At 42.5% G+C, this 23,409-nt stretch overlaps 1 protein-coding gene across 3 annotated transcripts; it reads left to right on the forward strand.

Moving 5' to 3' along the window:
- On the forward strand, positions 1 to 23,005 carry PPTC7 (protein phosphatase targeting COQ7). 3 transcript variants are annotated; one of them, XR_008462872.1, is made up of 7 exons: positions 1 to 441; positions 10,006 to 10,185; positions 12,939 to 13,137; positions 15,923 to 16,046; positions 17,965 to 18,094; positions 19,383 to 20,353; positions 22,081 to 23,005. XR_008462872.1 is itself a non-coding variant. In XM_009909686.2 (6 exons), exons 1-6 carry the CDS (start codon positions 240 to 242, stop codon positions 19,439 to 19,441), a joined length of 894 nt encoding a protein of 297 aa, XP_009907988.2. In that variant the 5' UTR covers positions 1 to 239; the 3' UTR covers positions 19,442 to 20,705. The 3 variants fall into 3 exon arrangements, 1 of the variants encoding a protein (XP_009907988.2); XR_008462873.1 differs by lacking the exon at positions 22,081 to 23,005 and having other exon boundaries at positions 19,383 to 19,742; positions 20,087 to 20,705; XM_009909686.2 differs by lacking the exon at positions 22,081 to 23,005 and having other exon boundaries at positions 19,383 to 20,705.
- Positions 23,006 to 23,409: the final 404 nt, after the last annotated feature.

A 23,409-nucleotide genomic window follows, 5' to 3' on the forward strand; every position in this document is an offset into this window, starting at 1 on the left:
GGCGGGAGCCGGCCCGGAGGGGCGAGGCAGCCCGCGGTGGGGGAGGGAGAGGGGCCGGTTCGGGCCGAGGAGAGGTAGCGAGGGCCGACAAGGGCTGAGGCGAGCCGGCCGGGGCTGAGGCGAGCCGGCCGGAGGGCAGCGGAAGGCTGGCGCCCTGCGGCGGGCGCTCGCAGGTCAGGAGGCGGCTGCGCCGGTGGCTCCCCGCGTTCCTGGCTCTCGGCTGTTGGGCTCCCCACGCCATGTTCTCGGTGCTCTCGTATGGCAGGCTGGTAGCCCGGGCAGTCCTGGGCGGCCTTTCACAGACGGACTCCCGTGACTACAGCTTGGTGACAGCCAGCTGTGGCTTTGGCAAAGATTTCCGTAAGGGCATCCTCAAGAAAGGCATGTGCTACGGGGACGACGCCTGCTTCGTGGCCCGGCACCGGACGGCAGATGTGCTGGGTAAGTGCTGGCGGGGCCCTGCTGGGGGGTGCCGAGGTGGCGTCGGCGTCGTGAGCTCCCCTCCTTGAGCCGCACATGGCGAAGCGGCTCAGTCTTTGGTCGTAGACAAAGGAGCCGGTTCCGCCTGTAAATGTCAGTGTGAGTTCTCTCTTTTTATTGTCTCAAACGAAAGCTTTTGTGCTCTTTGCTCCGCTCACACCTGGCTCAGTCCCCCTTTGGCATGGGGTTCTGTCAGTGCCAGGTGTCGGGGCCCAGCCTTGGTACTTTTGCCTGTAGGTGCTCGTAAGGCCTAGTGGCTTCGATAGCCAGAGAAACAGCCTGTAGTGCATTTCACTTTAAAACTAACCAAGCCCCATGTATATGTATTGCATTGCTACATAAAGGACCATTGAAACGGACACTTCCTGATTTTAGCTGTGTCCTTGTCAAGTGAAAGGCAAAGTGACATTGAGACTGGTTTCAAATGTCAAACTTCAGTTTCAATTATTTGTTCTGCCCTGGTTGCACTCTCTGGTTTGGATTCACATGTGAAAAGAATCTTAAGGGTTTGGATTTTAGAAGTAGTGAATAATTACAGATAATCAATGGAATCTTCAGTCTAGGACCAGCATTGCTTTTGACAATGCTTGACCTTTTTACTCTGCAGCCAAGGTTGAATTTGGGTAACTGACCTTCTGCTAAAGTTAGTTTTTGAGCAAGTGGCAGAATTTTCACCAATGCTTTGACATTAAAAAAGAAAGCTTCCTCCTTTGCCCTTATTTATTTGTTTATTTATTTATTAAAATTAAAACTGGTGGGATTGCACTGCAGTGTCTCATGATGTGACAGTGCTTGTCGATTCTGTTTGGTGCTGTCACCATATCTTGGTTGCTGTTTAATGTAGCTGAGGCATTTTGTCAGGCTAAGTTGGTCCTAGGTAACAATAAGCAATATTGTTTCTGAGAGAGCTTTTACTCTAAGGGTGATGCTACGGCTTCCAAGGAGATGTGACAAACTGGTCAATGCATTTTTAGATACTATGAAGCTTTTCTGTTGTGCATGTTCCAGAGAAACTTTTTTTTCTGTTAGAATTAGCTGCTGGACAATCTTACTTCAACATGTGACTAAGGCTGGCGGCCTTTAAAGTTCATACTAGGCCAGCACTGATAAATAACTGAGCAATCGGTATTTGCCCTTAAGAGAAATGCAGGATCTGCTTTACTTAGAGGTGAACTCTTTTCATGAAGAAAGTGGGTGGATTAGCACCCGTTTGATGATGTTTAGGGGGTTTTGGCCATATTTGGTAATTGCCATATGTGGACCTACAGCTTGTCTTGTTTTCCTGCTGGAATTAACAGAGAATTGCATTTCTGAGTTGGTCTTTGCATTAATTTTCATGGCAACTTGCAAACAAACAGAATTTTAGCTCCACTTAAGGATAAAACAGCAGTGAAGACTTCAGATCAGAAAGTCTTGAGTACTAAAAAGAAAATGATTTAAATAAAGAAGCTGCAGGTTGATTTTGGTTTTTTCCCCCTCCCTATAAAGCTCTTTTTGTGTTAGTTCTGTATTGCTTTTCAACACACACCCCACACTCCCCACCCCTCCCCAAGCCCCATGATCACTGTACATTCTGCAAACAATAATGCTCAGGATGGGTTTTGATACAGTTTAACTTGATGCTTTCTCATCTGTAGTCCTTAAATTTACAGACAGTAGCTATCTCCTTGTTTCTGCTACTATGATCATCTTTTGCCTCTCCCTTTCTCAAACAGCTTTTCTACACTGCCACAAAATGAGTTTCAGCACCAGTGTTTTCCTTCCCTCAATTCCTCTTACTTTCCCCACAAATATCATGTCCTGTGCCTATTTTTTAAGACCTTCATAAATGCAATACTTACTCAATGCCTGCCTAGCTTCTCCTCAACAAATTTCAAGCTTCATTTTTCATTGTTACTTTAATGAAGAGGCTCATGTGGTTTTAGCCAAAGTGAACACTGGATGCAGCAAGAATGCTTTTAGAGAACAGGACATTTCAAATATATTACTTAGATTTAGTCTCCCCTGGTAGTTCTTGGTGACAAAGTCAGGCCAGATAATTAATTTCCAATTCTTTCTTGCCAGTCTTTTCTAGAACCAATCTATGGGAAGCATGCTTGTGTAGGATGGATCTGGGTGTGGTGTATCAGTGAAAGAGCTACTCCCAGCAGTTTGGCATGAATGCTTGGGGATTTTCTTAGGTCAAACAAAAGTTGACAGTTTATTTACAGCAGATAGAAAAATTCTGAAGACTTCTTTTGTTAGAGGTATGCTGCACAGTCTAAAGGCTGAAAATTCAAGTGTCTTCTAACCTGTGCTTAGTTCTAAGGTCATCAGAAATCTTATGAAGATTCATGCTGTTTCCAGTCCTCCCATAGCTGGTAAAGGCTTGATAAGGCCTCTTACTGAGGTACTTGAGTCCTTTTGTCTCTTATTTTTACTTTTGTCTGGGATGTACCTGTGAAATCTGCATGTTTTTCTTCCCATTCTCAGCTCAGGGAGAAACAAGAAACTCAGAGTGTTTCTTCAGGGATCACTCTGAGAAAAGGAAATGGCTTTACTAATGTTAATCTCTAGAGCTTTATGATTCAGGCCAATGTTTCCGTTTTGCTGCAGCTTGTACCATATTGTGCTTTTCTGTATGTTCACCACCAAGTCTCTTGGCTGGCCAGATCCTCAGAATATTCAAATATCTTCTTGAGACTTGGTAGACTTCACATCTGAAGGCGTGCCTGTGTAACTTTTGAGGACAGAAATACTGGTTTTCAAAGCTGGAAAACAAACTCTTCCGAAACTGATGCCACTGGTTTCCCTTATTAGCAGGGGCAGAATTTTCAGTGTACAGGGAGCAAAATTTTTTTAAAATAACTTGAACACTTTATTTAAGCATTTTACTTATTTAAGAAAACTAAACATTGAAACTTGTTTGTAAGTTTTGAGATGTCTCATGCTGGTGATTGTTCTTTCTATTGCTAGGATCTGCCTTTTCTTGCTTATTCCTGCCTTATCAGGAATGCCTCTAATGTCTTTGCTGATTTTTTTTTTTTTTTATGGATTTTCCAAGCTGTTGTGTGACTCATTATTGAAACATGACAGCAACCAATGTGCATCCTGTGACAGCATCACTTATACAATGTCTGTGCTGGGTAGAAGTTTGGGTGTAGCCAGTGTGACTTGACTGGTCTTTAAAACTACTTCTGTCCTCCAGCAACAGTAGGATAAAAGACTGTCTGGCAGCAGGATGCTGTGTGTCCACTGCAGAGTTGAAATTTGACAACTATTCTATCTGCTGCATATCTTGATTTTGAACTCACTTAGGAGTGGAGGAAAGGTGTTGTGGGGCAGCTACTCTAACCTGAAGGGAATTGCACTTTATTTCAAAATTGAGTTTGTCAGCAGCCTATGTAGGAGGTCTGTAAAACTCCCCTGGAATATTATTAGTCTCACTGTCATCAAGATAAGTACAAAATGTAAAAGGATTTGTAGATGAAATGTCAAGGTTGTTCTGGCAACTATAGAGGAGAAAGCAATTCTTACTTTGATGCATGAAGGTCATACAAGACTACGTTAACTGATTTATTTGGTATCATACCTACTGAAAAGATTTCTGTCTTATCACAAGTTATCACACTGATGGAGATAGGAATACTTGCTTCAGAGTAGCCTTTACCTGCTTTGGGAGAACTCAGGATAACTTAGGAGGAGTAGTCAGTCATGTGAAAAAAAAAATGTCTGTGTGTCTTAGTTTGTAATAGACCAAATGAAACTTTATTTTTAGCATGGGAGCCTAAGTATTGTCACTTGTAGAGAACCTACAGGTTGAGAAACATCCCCATTAACATTTGTATTCACTGACAGGACATTCTTGTCAATACAGTTAATCCAAATGTCAGCAGAGCTGTTCTTAAGCAGCATTGAATGTAACCTCTTAGAAATGTGGTGGCTCTCTTTCTGAGAATGAAACTAAAGTCTGGTTATTATTCTTCACCAAAGTTTCTGGAAGAGCACTGCACACATCCTATCCTGATCAGAATTAGCAGTTGAACACTTAAGTGATATCAATACTCACTGAGAGCAGAATTTTCCACTCATACACAGATCTTAGCTTGAACAAAAATCAGGTTCTGTCAGAAATCACAGAAGGAAATAAGCAGAGCTGGACACAGCGCATTAGATGAGGCATTAATCATACCTGTGTTGCAGGAAATGTTGCAAAGATCTCCTGCTGTTTACTTTAGTTCACCCACACTATTAATATTGTGAGCCTAAGATTGTTCAGGCTGTAAATAATTTCAGTACAGTTGGGCTGATGTCTCTCTGCAGTACCTGTCCCTTTTCACCGTCCAAGGGCCTACCGTCAGCTATGAAAATGAGTTCCATGGGTGCTTAGCACCTTCATAGCTTGAATAGTTCTAACTATGTAGAATCATGGAATAGAGTTGGAAGGGACCCTCAAAAGTCATCCTGTCCAGCCCCCTGCAATGCACAGGGACATCTCCAGCTAGAGCAGGAAAGCCCTTACAAAACTTTCAGAAATCACTAATAGTGGTTTTCCTGTAGCTCGTCAAATCCACTGAGCCATTTCTCAGGCTTAAATAAAATAGGTAAGAGATCTACCTGTTAAAAACCTGTTTCAGGAGCAACAATATATTTATAGGGGTGGGGGAAAGAGATCAAGAACTGCTGCTTTTTTTTCTGGAAGCAGATGCACAATTTAATCTTGTCAGTTCCTTCTTCCTCCTTCAGTTTGTTCTTCAACATCATCTCTCGCTTTGCTTACTTTTTGTTCCTTGTCACTTAGCCAGTTACTCTTCCAGTACCTTTATTTTATGCAAAAGTGGTTCAAGGTCTACTGTAAGTTATAAAATGTAGTGTGAATAAGTAACCTTTCCTTCTGCAGCTGGTTATCAGTCACACACAATCTGCCTTTAGGGATTTGAATTTAGCCAGGTTAGTTCTTCATTAAAATCTTTGTGGGAGAGAGACACCATTTGGCTGTAATATTTTGGTTGCATACCTGCTGCCAGTGAATCTGCTCAGAGTTAGTGCTGGCCTTGAGCATGTGCCTTGCTTCAGGTGGAGAACCTGTCTGGGTGTGAGATTTATGTCATTACTGATAAAACAAGGAATCTTATCAATTAATCTCAGTTCTGATCTGTTGACAAGTACAAGGTGCTGTATTTCAAACTTGTGTAGAGCTGCAGATTGGTTATCATTTTAGCCTTTTACTATATTTGATGTTAGATAAATTCAGACACAAATACATTCTTCTGATGTTCCTTTATGAGTGATTCATCTCTAAATTGGGTAAGGATCTCAAGAAATGGAAAGTTCAGTAGGGTGTGTGGAGTGTCTTACAAAGTTAATTGTGGTTGCATGCAAAAGCAATTTCTGCTGGCACCCTTGTGCCTGCCTGGTGCTTCTGTGTCTGATGATTCTTCTTAGCTGATGCAACATCTGAAAATACTATTATTTCAAGAGATTTTGGGGACAGGGTGATATTTTTGGACTCTGACCATGGGCAGGTTGCCAGCTAACTGTCACTCACAACATTATTTATCTGGAGCAGGGTTTGATTATTATAATTTTGTTCTGAACTTTAAGCTTGTTGAGTTTATATTTGCTCTCAACTAGGTAGAACATCTGGATGTGGCTTGCAGAAGGGTGCAGCGAGTAGCATGTTACTAGGTCCAGTGCTAGCTGTTCCCCAGGCTTCAGCAGTTAACCTCTTGGGTGCAGGCAGTCAAAATTTCACATTTGCATTTTAACTGGTACTTTATCCCAAGGGCCTTGTATCATTTTGAAGTACATTTTAACCAGTTTCTGTACTGGTATCTTCACTTGCTCCCTTTCAGTGCTGCAGCAGGAGTTGCTTGTGCTTTGTTTGGAAACTTCATTACAACTGTCTCCCAAACCCCTGACAGATCTTGATACACTGAATCAGGAGTTAGACAGAGCCAGTTTTTGGACTGACACATGCAGCAAGTATTTAATCTGGCAGTAGTATTTGTGTTTTTTCCCAGCAGAAGGCAATGTAGTAGAGTGTTAACTCCCAATGATTCTGAGAAGACTCCATAAGAAGGTTAAATACTTGAGAAGTATTTATTGTTTTGAAGTAATTTATTGTGAAATTTTCAATTGCTTTATTTACAGTGGTTGTTCATCTTGCCACAGGCATTTCACTGTGTCACAGGGATATTTGGATAATTTCTGCATGGGCTTGAACAGGGGAAAATCCAAGGAAATATGATTTCTGGTTTACTGAATGGCTTAGAAGAAATCAAGGATTGTGTACAGTTCCATTTCAAGAGTTCTTCTCAGTTCATCTCAAATGTCCTGTAATTCCTCTTTCGTAAGATTAAGATTTTAAGTTAAATGGTAGATATTAGCAAACAGTATTTAATGTTTTATGGTGAAATGAGAGGAAATGAAAACCTGAGTAATCATTTTAACTTGATGAGACAGTAGTTATTTTGAATATTTAAGGTGGGTTTTTTTGGTCTTAGATGAAACCAAAAATAATATGCATGACTAGAGCTTGGCTTTATTCCTTGACAGTGATGCTGCTAGTAGAAGTACCTTTGAACTTTCCTTTGGTGACAAAAGAAACATGTTAGCACATCAAAAAGCTTGTCCATTTTTATCAGTTGAATTTTCAGGTTTTGCCACTTCTGGAGTTTGAAATATCTCACAAACAGTTTTGCTCCTTGTTTCCTGTATATCATCTATCAAAAAGTTTTCATAAACTTTATTCTCATTTCCATTTCATGTATTTCAGTAGCAATTTATTTAGTTTATTTTTAAATCACACATTCCTTTCCTGTTCAGTTTGTGTCGAGAATGAGGAATGTCAAGACACTGTAACTATGCTGCAGATAGGACAGGATAGATAAAGATCTTTGGAAATACTAAAATCTTCTTTCAAAGCAAAACTGGTCCAGGGAGGTGTTTTCTGGGTGATATAGGGGTTCTTGAATGTGCTTTGATATTGTTGGCAGCAGGAATTGCTGGCTCTGTGCTGAAGCAGGAGGAAGCATTTGCTTGCTCTGGCAGTGTTTATGAACCATACTTTGGAAGCCAACAAGGTCATTTAGTGTAAACTAAGTGTACTGACTTAGCACCTTTTAGAGATACAGGTGGTGGTGTGGTTTGTCAGGAAAGAAAAAGGCAGGGAACCCCCCCCAAACTTTTGCAGAAAACCCTACATTGTCCATTTTGGGAAAGGACAATAAAAAGATGGTGGTACCTGAGTTGAAGAGCTGTGGAGGTGTTACATACTGTGGGGCCTACTCATGACTGGTGGTCCTGTTTGTTCCTGTGCCTGCAGGAACACATAAGTTGATTGTTAGGCAGAGAATGTGTTTTCTGAAGTGTGGTGCAAAGCTAAGCCAGGACCATCTAGAGGATGATTGTCTTGGAAGGCCCTTGCAGAATGTACATATAGCTGTTTATAGCTTGCTGAAAGCAGACAGGAAGGCAGGCAGACAAAGCCATTTCATGGCTCAAGATAGAGTATGGACTGTGCTGCCATGATTATGGATTCAGATTTCCTGCCCTGGAGTAAGAAGTGAGCAAAGGAGATCAGGTGGCATGCTGTTATTTTTACTTTAATACTTGAAACAGATTTTGGTAATTAACATTCTCAGGTGCTTGCCGTGACAGCTTTCTTGTACTCTGCGCTACTGCTGTAGTGTTCCTATAGATGTATTTCCCAAGAAGGTAGTGCAAAAATGGTTTGTTGATTGCTTCAAGGGACTCCATAACATCTGCTGAGCTTGTTTTGTAACCACCTTAGGAGCCAAAGTCTTTGGAGAGAGAGTACTTGTCCAACATCATTTTCTCATTGCATTAACTCTGTTGTCAGCACAGCAGTGTAGCAAACCCAGGTACCATTGGGCTGTGTTCATCTTAAAGGGCAAAAAGCCATTCTTCTGGTAACTTCATGTAAGGCAAGTGTCATCATCTCAACTGGAGCTTAGTGTCTATTTGAAATTCTAGAACTGCAACTTTTTCTCAATAATCTCTTTGTCTGTGGTAGCAGAAAACAAAGGGTTAATCCAGTATTAACCTCAGGTTGTGGGACCTGTAAAGAGAGGATTAGATTAGATTGTTCTTGAAGAAACCAGAAAAGGCATTTCTGAGAATGCCGGGGTGGCTTTTGCAGGAGCTTCTTCCCAGGGTCTGGTCCGAAGTGGTGAATACAGGGATTTGCCTTCCTCCAGCATTCTTCTAAGAAAGCCAAGGGGCAAAGCAGGTGTCCCAAAGGTTGTGCACTATTTTTGGGAGAAATCTGATTAATGTTGATAGGCTGTTCAGAATCTGGCTATAACCTCTTGTCAGATTATAGTTCGTGCCAAGGTCAGCTCTAAACCTTCCGTCTCAGTTTCAGATGGTGTCCGACGTGAAGGGCGTTTGTAGATGAGGCAAACTTGGGGTTTACCTTCTCAGTCAAATTTTTGTGCCTTTGCTAATAGTAGCTTTTTGTTTTAATTTTTTTTTTCTTTTCTAAGGGGATTGTTGTTCTTCAGCACACTCTGAGCTCTGAAATTAGCTCTTTGTGTGTTTTATCATGAACATCCTATTTTAGCTTTATTACGTCATGGAAACCCATGCCTGGAATGATTGGTCCTTCACATGCTGAGGATCAAAAAGATTTTGGGGAAAAATTTCCAAGGAGAAATACTTCTATCTCATAAATAATACCTTCAGACAGTCTTTTTATCAGTAAGGCCAGCTGAGAAAGTTCAAAATATTTCAACCAAATGGCCAGCAGAATATCGTATTTGCTGCTTATCTTCCCCTGAGCACCCCACCTTTCTCTGTCCATCTTTGCTCTTTGCCTCAGAAACTTCCCAAACTGCAGCAGAACTGGTCTGATTTTTCTGATAATCTAGGTTGTTTTGCATAACTGAATGAAAATTGACTGGATGTTGTTTTTCTCTTGCTTGGCTGAAGCTGTAAGCAGCAAACTCTTCGGAAGGGGCAGGGCCCAACATGGTGTCGGTTAGGTGTTTTTTGAATACGCTTGTTAAATGGGAGTTTAGTTTCCACAGAAATGGGCATTACCAAGTAGAATACATTATCTTTCATGGGAACAAGTAGCTTGAGAAAAAAACTTGGGCTACTGAGTAGCAGGGAAGAGTTTGTAACTTCTGTATTACCTCATCTTAACAACTTCCCATTTAAAACTAATAACACGACTTCTTTTTTAACGGAATAGTCAAAGGTTAATGGGATTGAGTCCCCCTCTTCCTACCAAATTCCCTGTTACTAGTGAAGTCAGCCTCCTTGCAGAGTTCACACCACTAGATTTTGACCTCTTCTTCATCAATTCAGATGATATTTAGAGGTTTGCCTAGGAGCTGATGTCAGAAGTTATCTTTAATGCTTACAAAGTTTGTTTTTCTTAATCCAGAATCTTTTTCAAGCAGGTGCTATGTCATACATTTTAGCTACCGAGTATCATAAGTGATATCAAAAGCTAAAAACCTTGTTTTGAAAACCATTTTGTTTCATCTAACTCTTTTTTTTTCTGTTTCCTTCTAGGGGTAGCAGATGGTGTTGGTGGCTGGAGAGACTATGGGGTTGACCCTTCTCAGTTCTCAGGGACTCTAATGCGAACTTGTGAACGTTTAGTTAAAGAAGGACGGTTTGTACCAAGCAATCCTGTTGGGATCCTCACCGCAGGTTATTGTGAGCTGCTGCAGAACAAAGTACCTTTGCTTGGTAAGAGAGCAAACATCAATAACTTGGATCTCAGTTTGTTGTCTAGACATGTACTTGGTCAAGGTTGCTTAAATCTGCTCTCAGCTTCTGCAACAAATTTGCAGGCAGACCTTAATTAACCAAAACCACAGGAATGTAGTTGCTGTAGCATCCTTAATTTCTCTTGTACTTTTAAAAACTTGATTCAGAAATGCAGGGAACGTTTGTGTGTGTGTGTGTTAAAATATACATATGTGTGTGTTTATATCTATAAAATGCAAACAAAAGAGGGTGGTAATTCACCAGTGCTTGCAGGGAGTTTGCAAAATGAGCTCTGCAGCAGAACACGCTCTGGCATGTGCACTCCTGCTCTGTTATGTACGTATAAATAACTGTTCTCTGTTGAAAACTTGGTTGTGGCTTCAGCTCTGCAAGCAAAAGCATTTTCTGACGATAACTGGATGCAGTTCTGCTCCTCTTGCCTTTTATGTCCAATAAATTCCAAACTAAACTGGTTGACTTAAGCAGTTTATATCACTGCTACTGTGTATTATTTTTATAATTGTGTGAGGGGAATTCATTACAGTGTTGGGTTTTTTTTTGCTTTTTCAAAGCAGATGGCTTAGCATATTCTCTATCAGACTTGATTTTAGGCAGGGCACCTAGCTGCCTTGGGAATGGTGAGCAGGTAGAGGGGCAAGGTTTGGCCTCAGCTGCCAACCTTGCAAACAGAACACTTCTGAAGGGCATGTGACCTCTTGTGCACCAAGAAAATGTTGCCCTGTGTGATATGCATGCTTCTCACCTGACCTTAAGCTTCTGTGCCAGAAGAGTGCTGTGTAAGCTATATTTAACTTGTCTGCTGAGCTTGGGAACAGATGTTCTCGCATTATATGCCTAAAGAATAGGTTCAAACCTCAGAAGTGACCTTAAGTCTCACTAAAATAGCTGTAGTCAGTAATTACATTAGGATTCTGTGTGGTTAGTGGTGCTTATTTGTGTAAAGCAGATGAGGCTGTAAGTGATCTACAAAGTGGGCCACTGGTGAGAGCTCTCCCAAGGGCTCTGCAGAGGGAGGCAGCCCTGCTTGGCTTGACCTTTCTAGTTCTGAAAAGCAGCCTATGCTGAGTCACAAGATCTGCATTCCACACATGGCCTCCTGGTTACACTCCGCTAATAGAGTTAGAATTTGAAACTAATGATCCTCAGTGTTTCTCCTTTAACCAAGAACAGTATTTTTAGAAGGAGAAATAAAACCCTGGAATTGCCAAAACAGGGCAATTCACTTTATTTTTAAAATAAAGTGAAAGGAGAGCACTTCATTAAAGAGGATCCATTAGGCAATACCTTTTCCTTGCTGTTGTGTTTTGAGTCTCTTTAAGTTCATCAGAATTGAATCTAGCCAGTATTTTAAAATAGAATTGAAATGGGAGGAAACTGTGCCACTTGTTGTCTAAACACTGTTCTTGTGTGGCAGAACAATCTTGAATACTGCCACATCAAATTTGAGTACTTCCTAAGATACTGCTTTAACTTGCTTCCTAAGATACTTGCTTTAATTTCAGTGAGAGTGGAGAAGGTCTTACTGCATTCATTAGCGAAGAGGCTAAGTGCAGGTGTATCATGGAGAACTCCATGTACTGGAAAGGGAAACATCTGGAAGAGGCGATGTCCAGAGCCAACTGGACTGGCATTAGCAAGCCTGGTTGTAAGCTTAGCAAGCTTGTGGTTTTCCCAGTGTGTAGCTCTGCTTGGAAGCTTCCATTGGAAGGACACTAGGCTAGAAGATGAACCAGCCAGTGATATGGGGACTTAGGTTAGAGGCAGATGTGAGTTAATGCTTTAGCTTTATTTCACACTCTTCAAAGGAGGAAATAAAAGGAATGACAGTTCTTAAGGTGGCTGTGCTGTCCTGTCTGCAGAAAGTCAGTAATGGCCCTTTGCTGTAAAGGACGTAGTCTGCGGATGGATATCTTAGCAGCACAGTTAGTTCTGTGGCTTGCAACCAAGCACAGCTGGTGGCTCCATCCCAGTGAATGAACCAAGAATTCCTCAGTGCCCTCAGGCATGGCTGGGATAGTTCTGAGCATGGTTGACAAGTAGACATTTTTTTCTGTTCTGTCCTTCTTTGACCTGGAATTGTATTTGTCTCTGAAACATGTTTTCTTTAAAGTTGTAAAGTTCATATCCTGAAGATGTGACAGGATTTATTATTGTTTTGAACACGAAGGTAGCTCCACAGAGCCACACTAGAAAGAAAAGCATTTTAATGTCCTGACAAGAGTCACACATTAAGGCTTAATACTTAATTTCAAGCAGTTCTTTATTTGGTGTGGTTTATTTACAGCTGGCGAGTGAAACTGTATGGAGAGTGCCTAGCATTGTATGGATGCTGCTAGAATTCTATTATCTCCATGATTTGGGAATTTGAGTATTTTATGTGAGTTCTGTCAATCCAGTCCTATAGCAGAATGTGCTGACATATGGTGGGATGGAAAACTGTAAATAAAGTGGAACAAACCAGGTTTTTGTCAGCATTATGTGTTTACCAAAATCAAAGCAGAAAAAGTAAGTTCTGCACAAAAATCATAGTTTGTGTTGCAGGGATTTGTAGCATTTTGCTGGTTTTATCATATATTAATTTTGGCATTATTGAGTATTTCCATGTCTCTTGTAAGCTGTGGTGAATATGTGAATAATTGCAGTATGAATCAAATCAGTGAAAGAACAAATATTTTCTGCAGGGCTAACTCAGTTCCTTGTTCTGTCTGCAGGAAGCAGCACCGCGTGTATAGTCGTTCTGGACAGAACAAGTCACCGTTTACATACAGCCAACTTGGGAGATTCTGGATTTTTGGTGGTCAGGGGAGGAGAAGTAGTCCATCGATCTGATGAGCAGCAGCATTACTTCAACACTCCGTTCCAACTGTCAATAGCTCCACCAGAAGCAGAAGGAGTTGTCTTAAGTGACAGGTAAGATGCGAGAGGAGCTTAAATTTTTAATCTGTAGATGTGATCAGCTCCCAGTAGGTCCCAGACAAAGGATCCTGTACCTGCCTCCCCCCTTGTCTTGAGGTAACCTGAACATTTCTCTCTTTGTACTGAAACGCTGTGTGCTGTTGCACAGGCAGCATTTCTGAATTGATTGGGCTAATGATTTTTCATCCATGATGATGTATTGCCATAGTCTGTGGTGTGCACCAGGCATGTTCCGATCCGTGGAAAGCTGCTGCTCAGTAAAGCTGCTGCAAAATAAGACTGCAGCTGGTGTATGTGTTGATCATCCTGCATGGTTTCACCAGCAGCTTTCGTTCCCAGTCCCTGTCTGTGCTCTCTTGAGACTGGTCTGGAGTACGCTAATTTAGATATCTTGGCAGTGGGGTAGCAAGCACTTGAAGAATAGAGCGGAGGGACATGTGACTGTAACTCGTGTTTCCCGCAGCATATTGTATTTGACCAAAACCAGCAAAAAAACGTTTGGCGGAACACCAAGCTGGGAATGAGAGTATTGGAAAAGGACAATCTGTTCACAGCAATGAGCTGCTTCAAAGGCAGACTTGTACTTGTGTCTTGTGTACTAAGAATGTCAGACTGAGCTATCATCCAACTCGTGAAGGCTTACCAGTAATGGAAAATTCATTTAAAAATTAAAAAACCCCAAACCCCAGTTTTCAAATATGGATTAAAATACAGCTCTTAGGCCACACTTTGAGTACTGTGTCCAGTTCTGGGCCCTTCGGTTTAAGAAGGACATTGAGACACTTGAACATGACCAGCGAAGGGCAACAAGGCTGGGGAGAGGCCTTGAGCACAAGCACTATGAAGAGAGGCTGAGGGAGCTGGGATTGTTTAGCCTGGAGAAGAGAAGGCTCAGGGGAGACCTTACTGCTCTCTACAATTGCCTGAAGGGTGATTGTAGTCGGGAGGGAGTTGGTCTTTTCTCTCAAGCAACCAGCACCAGAACAAGAGGACACAGTCTCAAGCTGTGCCAGGGGAAGTTTAGGCTCGAGGTGAGGAGAAAGTTCTTCACTGAGAGAGTCATTCGCCATTGGAATGTGCTGCCCAGGGAGGTGGTGGAGTCACCATCCCTGGAGGTGTTCAAGAGGGGATTGGACATGGCACCTGGTGCCATGGTTTAGTCATGGAGTCTGTGGTGACAGGTTGGACTTGATGATCTTTGAGGTCTCTTCCAACCTTGGTGATTCTGTGAAAGGCTATACACAGGTGAAGTGATAGGCCTGTTCTGAATGCAAGAAGATGATAGAGAGGTCCTCAGAGTGACCAGAGTGCATGGGGAATGCATGGTAAGGTTTTGATACAAGGCTTGGACTCAGGTTGATTCTAAGCAGGCTGGTGCAGTCAAGGTTATGACTTCAGTGCCAAAAGAGCTCTTTTTGAAACCTTGGGTTACGTTGTTGAAACTCCTGACCTTTCGTGCTTGTGGTTTTATTACTTCATCATCAGACTCCACTGAGGAAGCTAGGGAATTAGAACCCTAAAATTAGAACCCTGAAATAATACAACCTATTTATTAGACTAAAAGAAAATGATTGTTTGAAATTCCAGAGCTGTAAAAACCTAAATTTTTCTGGGATTGTGTTATCTCTGGGAAGGCAACAAACAAAAAGCACAAGGTTAATTGATAATGGCCAGGAGAAATCAGGAAAGCAAAGTCATCTGAGTCATCACTGAATGAAGAAAGCACAAGATAAATGAGCTCCCACACTTCAATTCTGAATCATGATTATAGCTCTCTGGCTAGTTTCTGCGCTCTTCTTGACGTTAATTAGTACTCATCTGTGCTGTCTAAAGGCTCCTCCAGTGCCTCTTTTTTTTTTCTCATTGGTTGTCCCAGTTAGATGTTCAGTTTGGCTATATATGGGCATAGGCATTCAGGAATCTTCATTCTCTTAACCTTCCTGAAGCTACAAATCAGTTGAGCAGAGCAGCTCTGCTGCTTTTGGACATAGCCAAATGGCCTGGGATAGAGTCATAGAATGGTTTTGGTTCGAAGGGACCTTGAAGATCATCTAGTTCCAACCCACCTGCCATGGGCAGGGACACCTCTTACTTGAGCAACCGCTCAAGGCTCTGATGCAGTGGTTCCTCCTGTTAACAAACCCTTCATTTAGAGATTCTTCAAGGGTCTTTAGTTACATTGCTCCTGAGAGTCAGGTTTTGCAGCAGTATTTGTGTCCAAAATAGAGATTTTTTTCTCAATTTTATTTTTTTTACTCCCTTGGTGTTGTGTAATGGATTAGACATAAATAGACCCAAGAGGCCACGGTCTCCTGGTGGTGATTTCCGGATGTATTTCATATTCTGTTGCATTATAGGCAGTGATTCAGAATCCTGAAGTATTTTGACTGTTGCTGTTCTGAATTGTCCTTCTGAGTGCAGCTCTCTTAAATGTTCAAGATGAGGGAGCAGGAAGTCCTGAGCCACCGTTCTGCTTACTGGTTTCCATGGCGATACACTGGGGGAGCAGATGCATTTGCAGGGTTGTTCACCTGGGAATTTTAAATGCAAATCCTTTGTGTAACAGCTGGAACAGTACTTGTTTGCAGCCACCCTTCTGTGGTAGCTTTCTTGACAAGCCACCCTGGTGCAGAAGCTCCAGATAATGATTAGTTCTTCCTTTTACAGAACAACACATAACTGTAGTGAAGGACAAAAGCTGTTGATGTGCTGGTTTGACATTGTTTGGTGTCTTGGTGAACTGGAGTTGGGTTCTTTAACACATTTGTCATCTTCACAGCCCCGATGCTGCTGACAGTACTTCTTTTGATGTCCAACTTGGAGACATTATCTTGACTGCAACAGACGGACTGTTTGACAACATGCCTGACTACATGATTCTGCAGGAGTTAAAAAAGCTGAAGGTGAGTGTGTGCTTTCTGAATCTCTCACATCTTTTGCCCCGGTTATCCCTTGTAGCTACTGCCAGCACATTTCATACATGTAAATTCTGTGTTTTATATAAAAACCCAACACAAAGTGCTGCTGTTCAGGGGCTTTTCAGCTAACAGCACACATAAAGGGGATGCTGGCTGTCTCCTGGGTCTGCAGCCAGGCTGAATCCAGAAGCAGCAGCTTGGGCATAAATTCCCCTAGCAGCATCTGGTCCTATGTCACTAACTAGTGATGGGAGGCGGGGGAAACATTCAATAGCACCCTTAGCCAGCTGCTCACACATTGTGTTCTATCTGTGCTTGCAGGTTGTGGTTTATATACATGAAAATACACCATTGTCTCAGGAGTTGTTTGAGGGGGGAGCTAAACACTTAACAATATTCAGAAGCTTTTCTAGAGGGTTGTAAACCAGCAATTCTAAAGTAGCATGGGTCGTGTGTGCTTGAAAATCTTTAGTGTTCTGTAAAACAGATTTTCTGGCAACTTTTCCAGGTTAGTGACCACAAAGGTTCTTTCTAAATAGTAGAAGTGCATTAAAATATTTTAATTGGGATGAGAATGTTTAGCTTAAGGCTATTTACTTTACAGAAAGGAAAGTATACTTAGGGTATATCAATATGTATAACCTCCCTGAGGAAATCAGTTTATGAAATGCAAATAAGGCTAACACACAGAATTATAGTGTGGTTTAAAAGAATTTTGCCTGCTCTTATCCTGCAGCTACAAAAACGGTAGTGTCAGACAGGGAATGGGCCCTTGGAGACACAATGTCTGAGAGGCCTCTGCCCATCAGGCAGACTCTGGTGTTTCCTCCTCCCTGCAGTCCCCACTGTCCCTCTGCTCTCAGTGAGATATTCAGGTCTGAAATTGAGCAGCTGTGCTGTGAAATGGAAAATCTGAGCACAGGCTGTCCCAAGGGCTTTAATCTGGTTAGCAAAGGTAATGAGTGCACTGAAGACCATCCGCTCGCTGTGAGGGGTCGGGAGGGCCTGGTGGGCTGTCGGCTGACCAGCGCCGTGTCACGGCTGGGTCCTACCCTTGCCGGCTGCGTTCCCCCTTCCCTTTGCTGCGCAGAGGTGAGGTTACTGGGCGAACACTGCAGGTGGAATTCCCTTGTGGAAGAACGTTGAGCTCCACCTTTTGGCGTGCTTGGGAAAGGCACTGAACGTCCCTTGGAGGTTGGGCCAAAGTTAATCACTTAACTGCCTGCGAACTCCCCAAAACTCGAGGAAGACTCCTGAGCTGACAGGGCCTTTTAAAATCTTTACAACAAGGAGCAGTGGCTGGTTGACACGTCCTGTTGGCTTGAGCAAGAAAAGCCTTGGAGTAAAGCAGCAGAGTTGCTGAAACAGAAATTTTAAAAGGTGCTTAAAATTCAGTTAGTCAAAAGTTTGTGTGTTCAGTAAATGTCTTCTCATCTAACTTCTAAAGTGCCCTTTCTTCCCATATGTGCTCTTGTGGATTTGGGTAAAAGGGTCAGAGAAGTAAAACTTGCCATTCGAGGCAAAGCATAATTACTTCAGCGAAGCCTGCTGCTTCTGTCAGTGGGAACTGCTAGGAGAGCTGTTAAATTCCCTGCTTCCCTGAGGTGAGACTGTTAGGGCTATTTGCCATGTTAGTCTTCTGAATTTCTAAATTGTACCCAAGTCTTGTAGCTGCTGGTAGAGAGTAGAGGTCTGGACTTCACCTGTGAGGATTTGCAGTTCTAACCCAAACTTACAAATCCCAAAAGGTGGTGAGGGTTCCCTTTGGAAAAGAAAGTGCCAACTAGTGCTTTCATCTGAGAGAGGGGTCTGGCAGTCAAGAGTCTCTGAAAATGACACACACCAGCAAAACAACTACCAGATGACTTTCTTACAAGAATAAACTTTTTCCTCATCAATTTAGAACTCCAACTATGAGAGTATACAGCAGACTGCCAGAAGCATTGCTGAGCAAGCTCACGAGCTGGCGTATGATCCCACTTATATGTCGCCGTTCGCACAGTTTGCATGTGACAATGGATTGAATGTGAGAGGTAAGGGGTTTTTTTCTCCTCCGCCCACTCCTGCTATCTTTGAGAAACCTCAAGCAAAGTGAAGTTCTGCCGTTCCAAAATCTGATAGGAAAACATAGTGTTAAAAGCTGGGGTTGGCAGGAGAGCACCAAGGTTTGGCAAGGACCCCAGCTCCTGACGCGAGTGAGCCCAGGCCCCACTGCTTAGAAGCTTCCCGTGGGGAAGCAGCTGGAACGCCACGAGCACAGTGCTCTGGCTTTCCATTGGACTTTTTTATCTAGTAAGTACACTCCTGCCCCAGGAATCCTGCCTGGTACAAGTTCTCCGGGTACTTGGGGAAACTGTGCTTGTCTTGTTCCTTGGAGCTAGGGGTGTGGGTGGGGGGTTGGGTTTTGGTTTTATTTTAAGGTTTTCCATTATTGGTGCTTTGTATCCCAGATTCTGACCACTCTTTGGTGGTTTTGGGTTTTTTGGGGGTTGAAATTTCTGAGCATTGTACCATTAGTACCCCGCTTCTGATCTCTCCATTGGTTCTATTCCCTGTGCTCCAGGAAGACAGTAAAACCTGGCAGAGTTCAGAGCCCTATCAAACATCTCGCTCTTTTTCTTCTTTTTTTTTTTCCTCTTTAAATAAATGTAATTCTGGTGAAGATGTTCTCATTATCTCTGTATTGGGGGAGCAGGATTTTCTACAAGACCTTAAGCATCTCTCCCTGGGCTAGAGCCACTGCCTGTAAAGCTCAGGCTCATTGTGGTTACAAAGCTCAGTCATTCTGCAGTGACGCTGCAGAATTGAGACTATAACAAAACAAATCACCTCTTCCCTGAGCCATTTCTCCAGGATCTGAGTGTGCTGCTCTGGGTGTGAAGGTGTGAAAAGTAACTGCTGAAAATGTTCAGTAGCTTTTAGGAAGATGCAGTAATACAGTGCTGGAGAAGATGCCAGAGAGGTATTCGATTTACAGTAGGAATTCCTGAGGAGCTTGTACCAAAGCAGTGGCGGGCTTTGGTACATTTGTTCAGTAGTCTGTCAGAAAGTTCTGCTAGCTTGGAGCATTCAAGGTTCTGCCCTCTTAGCAGCTTGTGATCTCCTGCAGCTGAGGAGAGTGCTCATGGGCTGTGTTCAATGTTACTGCTCTGTGCAGCTGCATTTTGGAAAGCAGGTGGAAGGAGCAGAGTTCTTATCTATGCAAACCAGCTTTGGAATATTGGAACTGCCTTTTTCAAGAGCTTTCCATGAGGGAATGATCAGATGATGAGCTGCTGTGGCTGGATTTGATGAATTGGTTGTACTTCTCTTTCCTTACAGGGGGAAAACCAGATGACATCACCGTCCTTCTTTCTATTGTAGCTGAGTACACAGACTGACCTGCCCGCGTGTCGGCTCCTGACGTTCCGTTGTCCCCGAGCTCCCAGCCTCACACGCACGGTTTCCTGCTGGCAGGATCGCTTTCTTTCTTCGCAGCCGATCTCAGCGGCCGGTTCTTGAGCTCGTTGCCTGTCCTCAGACACAACTGATGTCCTTGTTCAGAACCACTCTTGTAGTACACTGGTCTTTGTCTGCCAGCAAGAGATAAAGAAGCTCAAGGCTTGAAGCATGTCTTTCAGAGCTTAGTCGTTGCCGTTAAGAGGGGGAGGATCAATCCCATATTGTTTCTGCCTTTGGGAGGTGACTTTGAAAGGAATAGAATTGGGTTATCATCTTTCAAACTAGATTCAATAGCTACAACCTCTGCAAGAGGGCATATTACTCTATTTACTCGAAATGCTCACTGTTCGTTAGGGGGTATGTTGCAGACCACAGTTCCATAAGCATAGTCTTGTTACAGTGATAGCTGAGGTTTCGTGTTTCCAAGCTCCGGTTTTCAGGAGATTTCTAACTGCTGTAAACATTCTGCTCTTGCCATCCATGGTGTCAGCCTAGGAGCCTTTTCTAGTATGGAATTTCAAACCACCATAGTTTAAGTTAGATGGATGCAGATGTGTTTTGTGATTGATTATTTTTTTTTTCAGGTGCTTAACTGTGATCTTAAAAGTTCTGCAGATCATTCGTCCACAACAGGCCTGGTATCTGGATGTTTTGGCTGTGGATAAATTACTATTTTTTATTTTTAAAAACAAAAATTAAAACTCAGTCTCCAAAAGCTGAGCTGGCCAAAGCTTGGGGCCCTTTTAGCATTTTAACCCATCTCGCCAGCGCGGGGTGACGTGGCATCAATGCTGCCGTGGGAGGTTGCACAAAGAACAGCTCATCCTCAACTCTGAGCATCTTTGCTTCGGGTAGGTAATTCTGCCGTTAATGAACCCTAATTGGTGTTAATAATTGCCATTCCCACTGGGGTAGAACAGAATATGCTGCACCAGCGTAGGTCCAGTCGATCCTTACCTGACTCCCAAACAAGCACCTCTTTGCTTACGCTGGGGCAGCAGCAGCAAGGGCAGAAATGTGGAGTATTAATGAATCATCAGCAAAAACGTACATTTCAGTGAGGAAAGTGGAAGGGTCTGGGAATGAACCTTAATGATGTTTACAGTTATCTAACAGCCACTTTGCAATAGTACATTTCCTTTCCAATGACACTAGCTCACATTTGTTTTTTCCCCCCCCTTCCCCATTCTGGCAAGCTTGGTTTTTTTGGTTTTTTTTTTTCTTTCTGAGTTTCATACAAAAAGCTGATAGCTGTAAAGATATATATATTTTTGGTCAGTTTTTCATTAACTTTTTTGCTGGTAGAGAAGTCTGTAGAAATAAATTAAAGCCATGTTTTTATATTATAAAGAGTCGGGTAATGTCGCTGTTTAGGTGAGTGCAGTTAAACTTGGTCAGTAAGGAATCTTACCTGCTCTCAAAAGGAGATTTTTACTACCTGGTTTATTGTATTAAAACTGTTTAAGTTTGAGGTTACCTCAACCTGTTTAAAGAAAATTTTTTTGTGGACTTGTACTGTATATTTGCGTAACTATGTCAAGCATTTATTTAAGGTCATTTAACATGTACCATGTACATGTCATTTTACTCTATTTCAATGCATCATGCTTGTAACAGGCATTTCAGTTACAGCAAGTGATTAATTTGGAAGCTCTTCAGTAATTTATCTGCTATTCCTAAATTGGCATAACCTTTAGCGATCTATTGTAAATCACCTTGTAAGGACTTGTCAAAATGCCTTAACTACCCTGACTTGACCAAAATGCTATTTTTGGTGAGGGTACAGGGAGGATTATTATGTTAATGAAGACAAATTAATGAGTTTTTGCGATCCATGAGCAGTGAGTGGTGGATAACTTTGCACAAATTGTCAGTCCTCGTCGTGTTCTTAAAGCTGAACAAGCTGTGTCCAGCTGTCTCGTTAGAAGGAATGTATTCACACTGCAGTACAGGGCTTTGTTTCTAGCGCTTGGGAGAGGTGCTCCTCTCTCAGTTCTGTGTCTCTTTACATTTTATTCTCCAGTATTTACTATCACGCTTCTTGATTAGAGCATATTTGATCAATTCTTCTTTCCCTTGAACTTAAAACGCTGCCCCTGCAGACCTGTGTTGCACTCTGACCCCTTGCTCTCAGTACCCTCGTCCCCAGCCCTTGTTGTTTTCCCCCTCAGTTTCTAGAGCTCTAGGTTGGGAGACGTGCGTGGCTCGGCTGGAGGAGCAGGGTGAGGTGCTCAGGCTGAGCTCTGCCAGGCCGGGGTTTGGCCTCCCCACAGAGCTGGGCTGCCTCAGGCTCGCTTAGAACCTTCTCAGCTGAGCAGTAGCTACAAAGCCGTTTGCCTCATATCACATTGTGATTTTATTATTCTTATTTTTTAAATAAAGAACAAATTTGGATTTTGATTTAGAAACCATGAGTTTATCCCTCACTGGACACACCAAAGACCAGTAAAGCTTATAGCTTTTCCATCTGTTTATAAAGCAATACTGTATTATAAAGAATTGATATTTTTATCACATGCTTGATTGTTTTTTGGGTTTGTTTTTGTTTCTTGTTTTTGGTTTTTGTTTTTTTTTTAAGATGTGCACTCTAAACATATCAAACCTAATTTCTTCCTATGAACTTAAGCTGTCTGCGCACAAAAAACCAAAAGTTGGACAAAGAAATGACAGGGCCCATCCTATCAATTTTAAATGATGCATGGAGCAGTACCACTTCTAGGAGTTAGATTATTGTGACTCTGCACCAGAAGAACATACAAGGAAGGTGTTCCCTGAGAGACAAAGGAGGTGTGAGTGGAGCATAGGCTGGCCTCAGCTGCTGCAGAAGCAGGGTGTTCCCAGGAACCAGTAGTTTGGGAGCAGCCATCTGAAGAAAAAGGAAGAATTCTCCATACCAGTAACCACCTAACATGGGATCTCTGCAGCAGCGTTGCTCAGTGTTTGGGTCAAACAGGGCTAAGATGTGGCGAACTGGGAGAACTCTGTGGTTCCTTGTGGCTTGTATGGCTATCTTTGGGAGACCTGCGACATACAGTTTCCCTCTTAACCTATTTTCTTTGTTTATGAAGAAGGTATGGCCGGAGAAAAAACAACAAACCAAAAAACAGATCTTGGGACCAGACAGTTGTGACTGAGTCGGGGAGAAGGGAGAGGTGAAGGTCTGGTGAAGAGGGGAAGGGTTTGGGATGGAGTCTCCATCTCTCAGTAACAAAGGTCCATTCTCCAGGGCAAAACCAGGTGGTGTGTGTAGACACTGACTGTGTGAAGTAGCTTCTTACGAAGATAGCTGAAATAACGAAGCAAATTGAGTCTGTATCTAATGAGGAGGCTTTTCTGTTGTTGTTAAACCGAGACTATCATCTATGCTTACCTAAGAGGCAATTATGTGAATTTCATGTCTGAGGTATAACTTATGCAGGAATAGTTCTGTAAATACATTTAAATGAATTGTAAAGATATTTAATAAATATAGTATTTATACTAAACTGCCTTTTTCTAAAGTAAAGGTGACTGCAAAACCTCTGTTTGTTACCACAGCGGTGTGGCTGGCAGCACAGAGGTGCGAAGCCACTGGTACTTGGGGTGCTGTGCCTTCATACAGTGTTCTTGAACCCATGTTTTGGAGGCACCATGGGAATCACCTGTAGCAGCCTGGCAGACAATGACCATCTTTGAATTGTCCAAAGCCTGGAAATTTTGCTATTTTATTCCAGTGTGACTTTGGGAATACTGTGGTGTCACTGATGGTGGTGAGAGGCAGAGGGTGGGGGGAAGGGAATAATTCCACTCTGAAACAAAGGCTTCTTAAATTCCTGCTTTTAACCATCACCTTTATTTTTTAACTGCATTTCTATGTCAGTTTGGTTACTCAGTTAAACACTGCCTCTAGTTTCTGTAGAAACTGTAG

Source organism: Dryobates pubescens, chromosome 25 (genome assembly GCF_014839835.1).
Source record: "Dryobates pubescens isolate bDryPub1 chromosome 25, bDryPub1.pri, whole genome shotgun sequence".
NCBI classification, from domain to species: Eukaryota; Metazoa; Chordata; class Aves; order Piciformes; family Picidae; genus Dryobates; species Dryobates pubescens.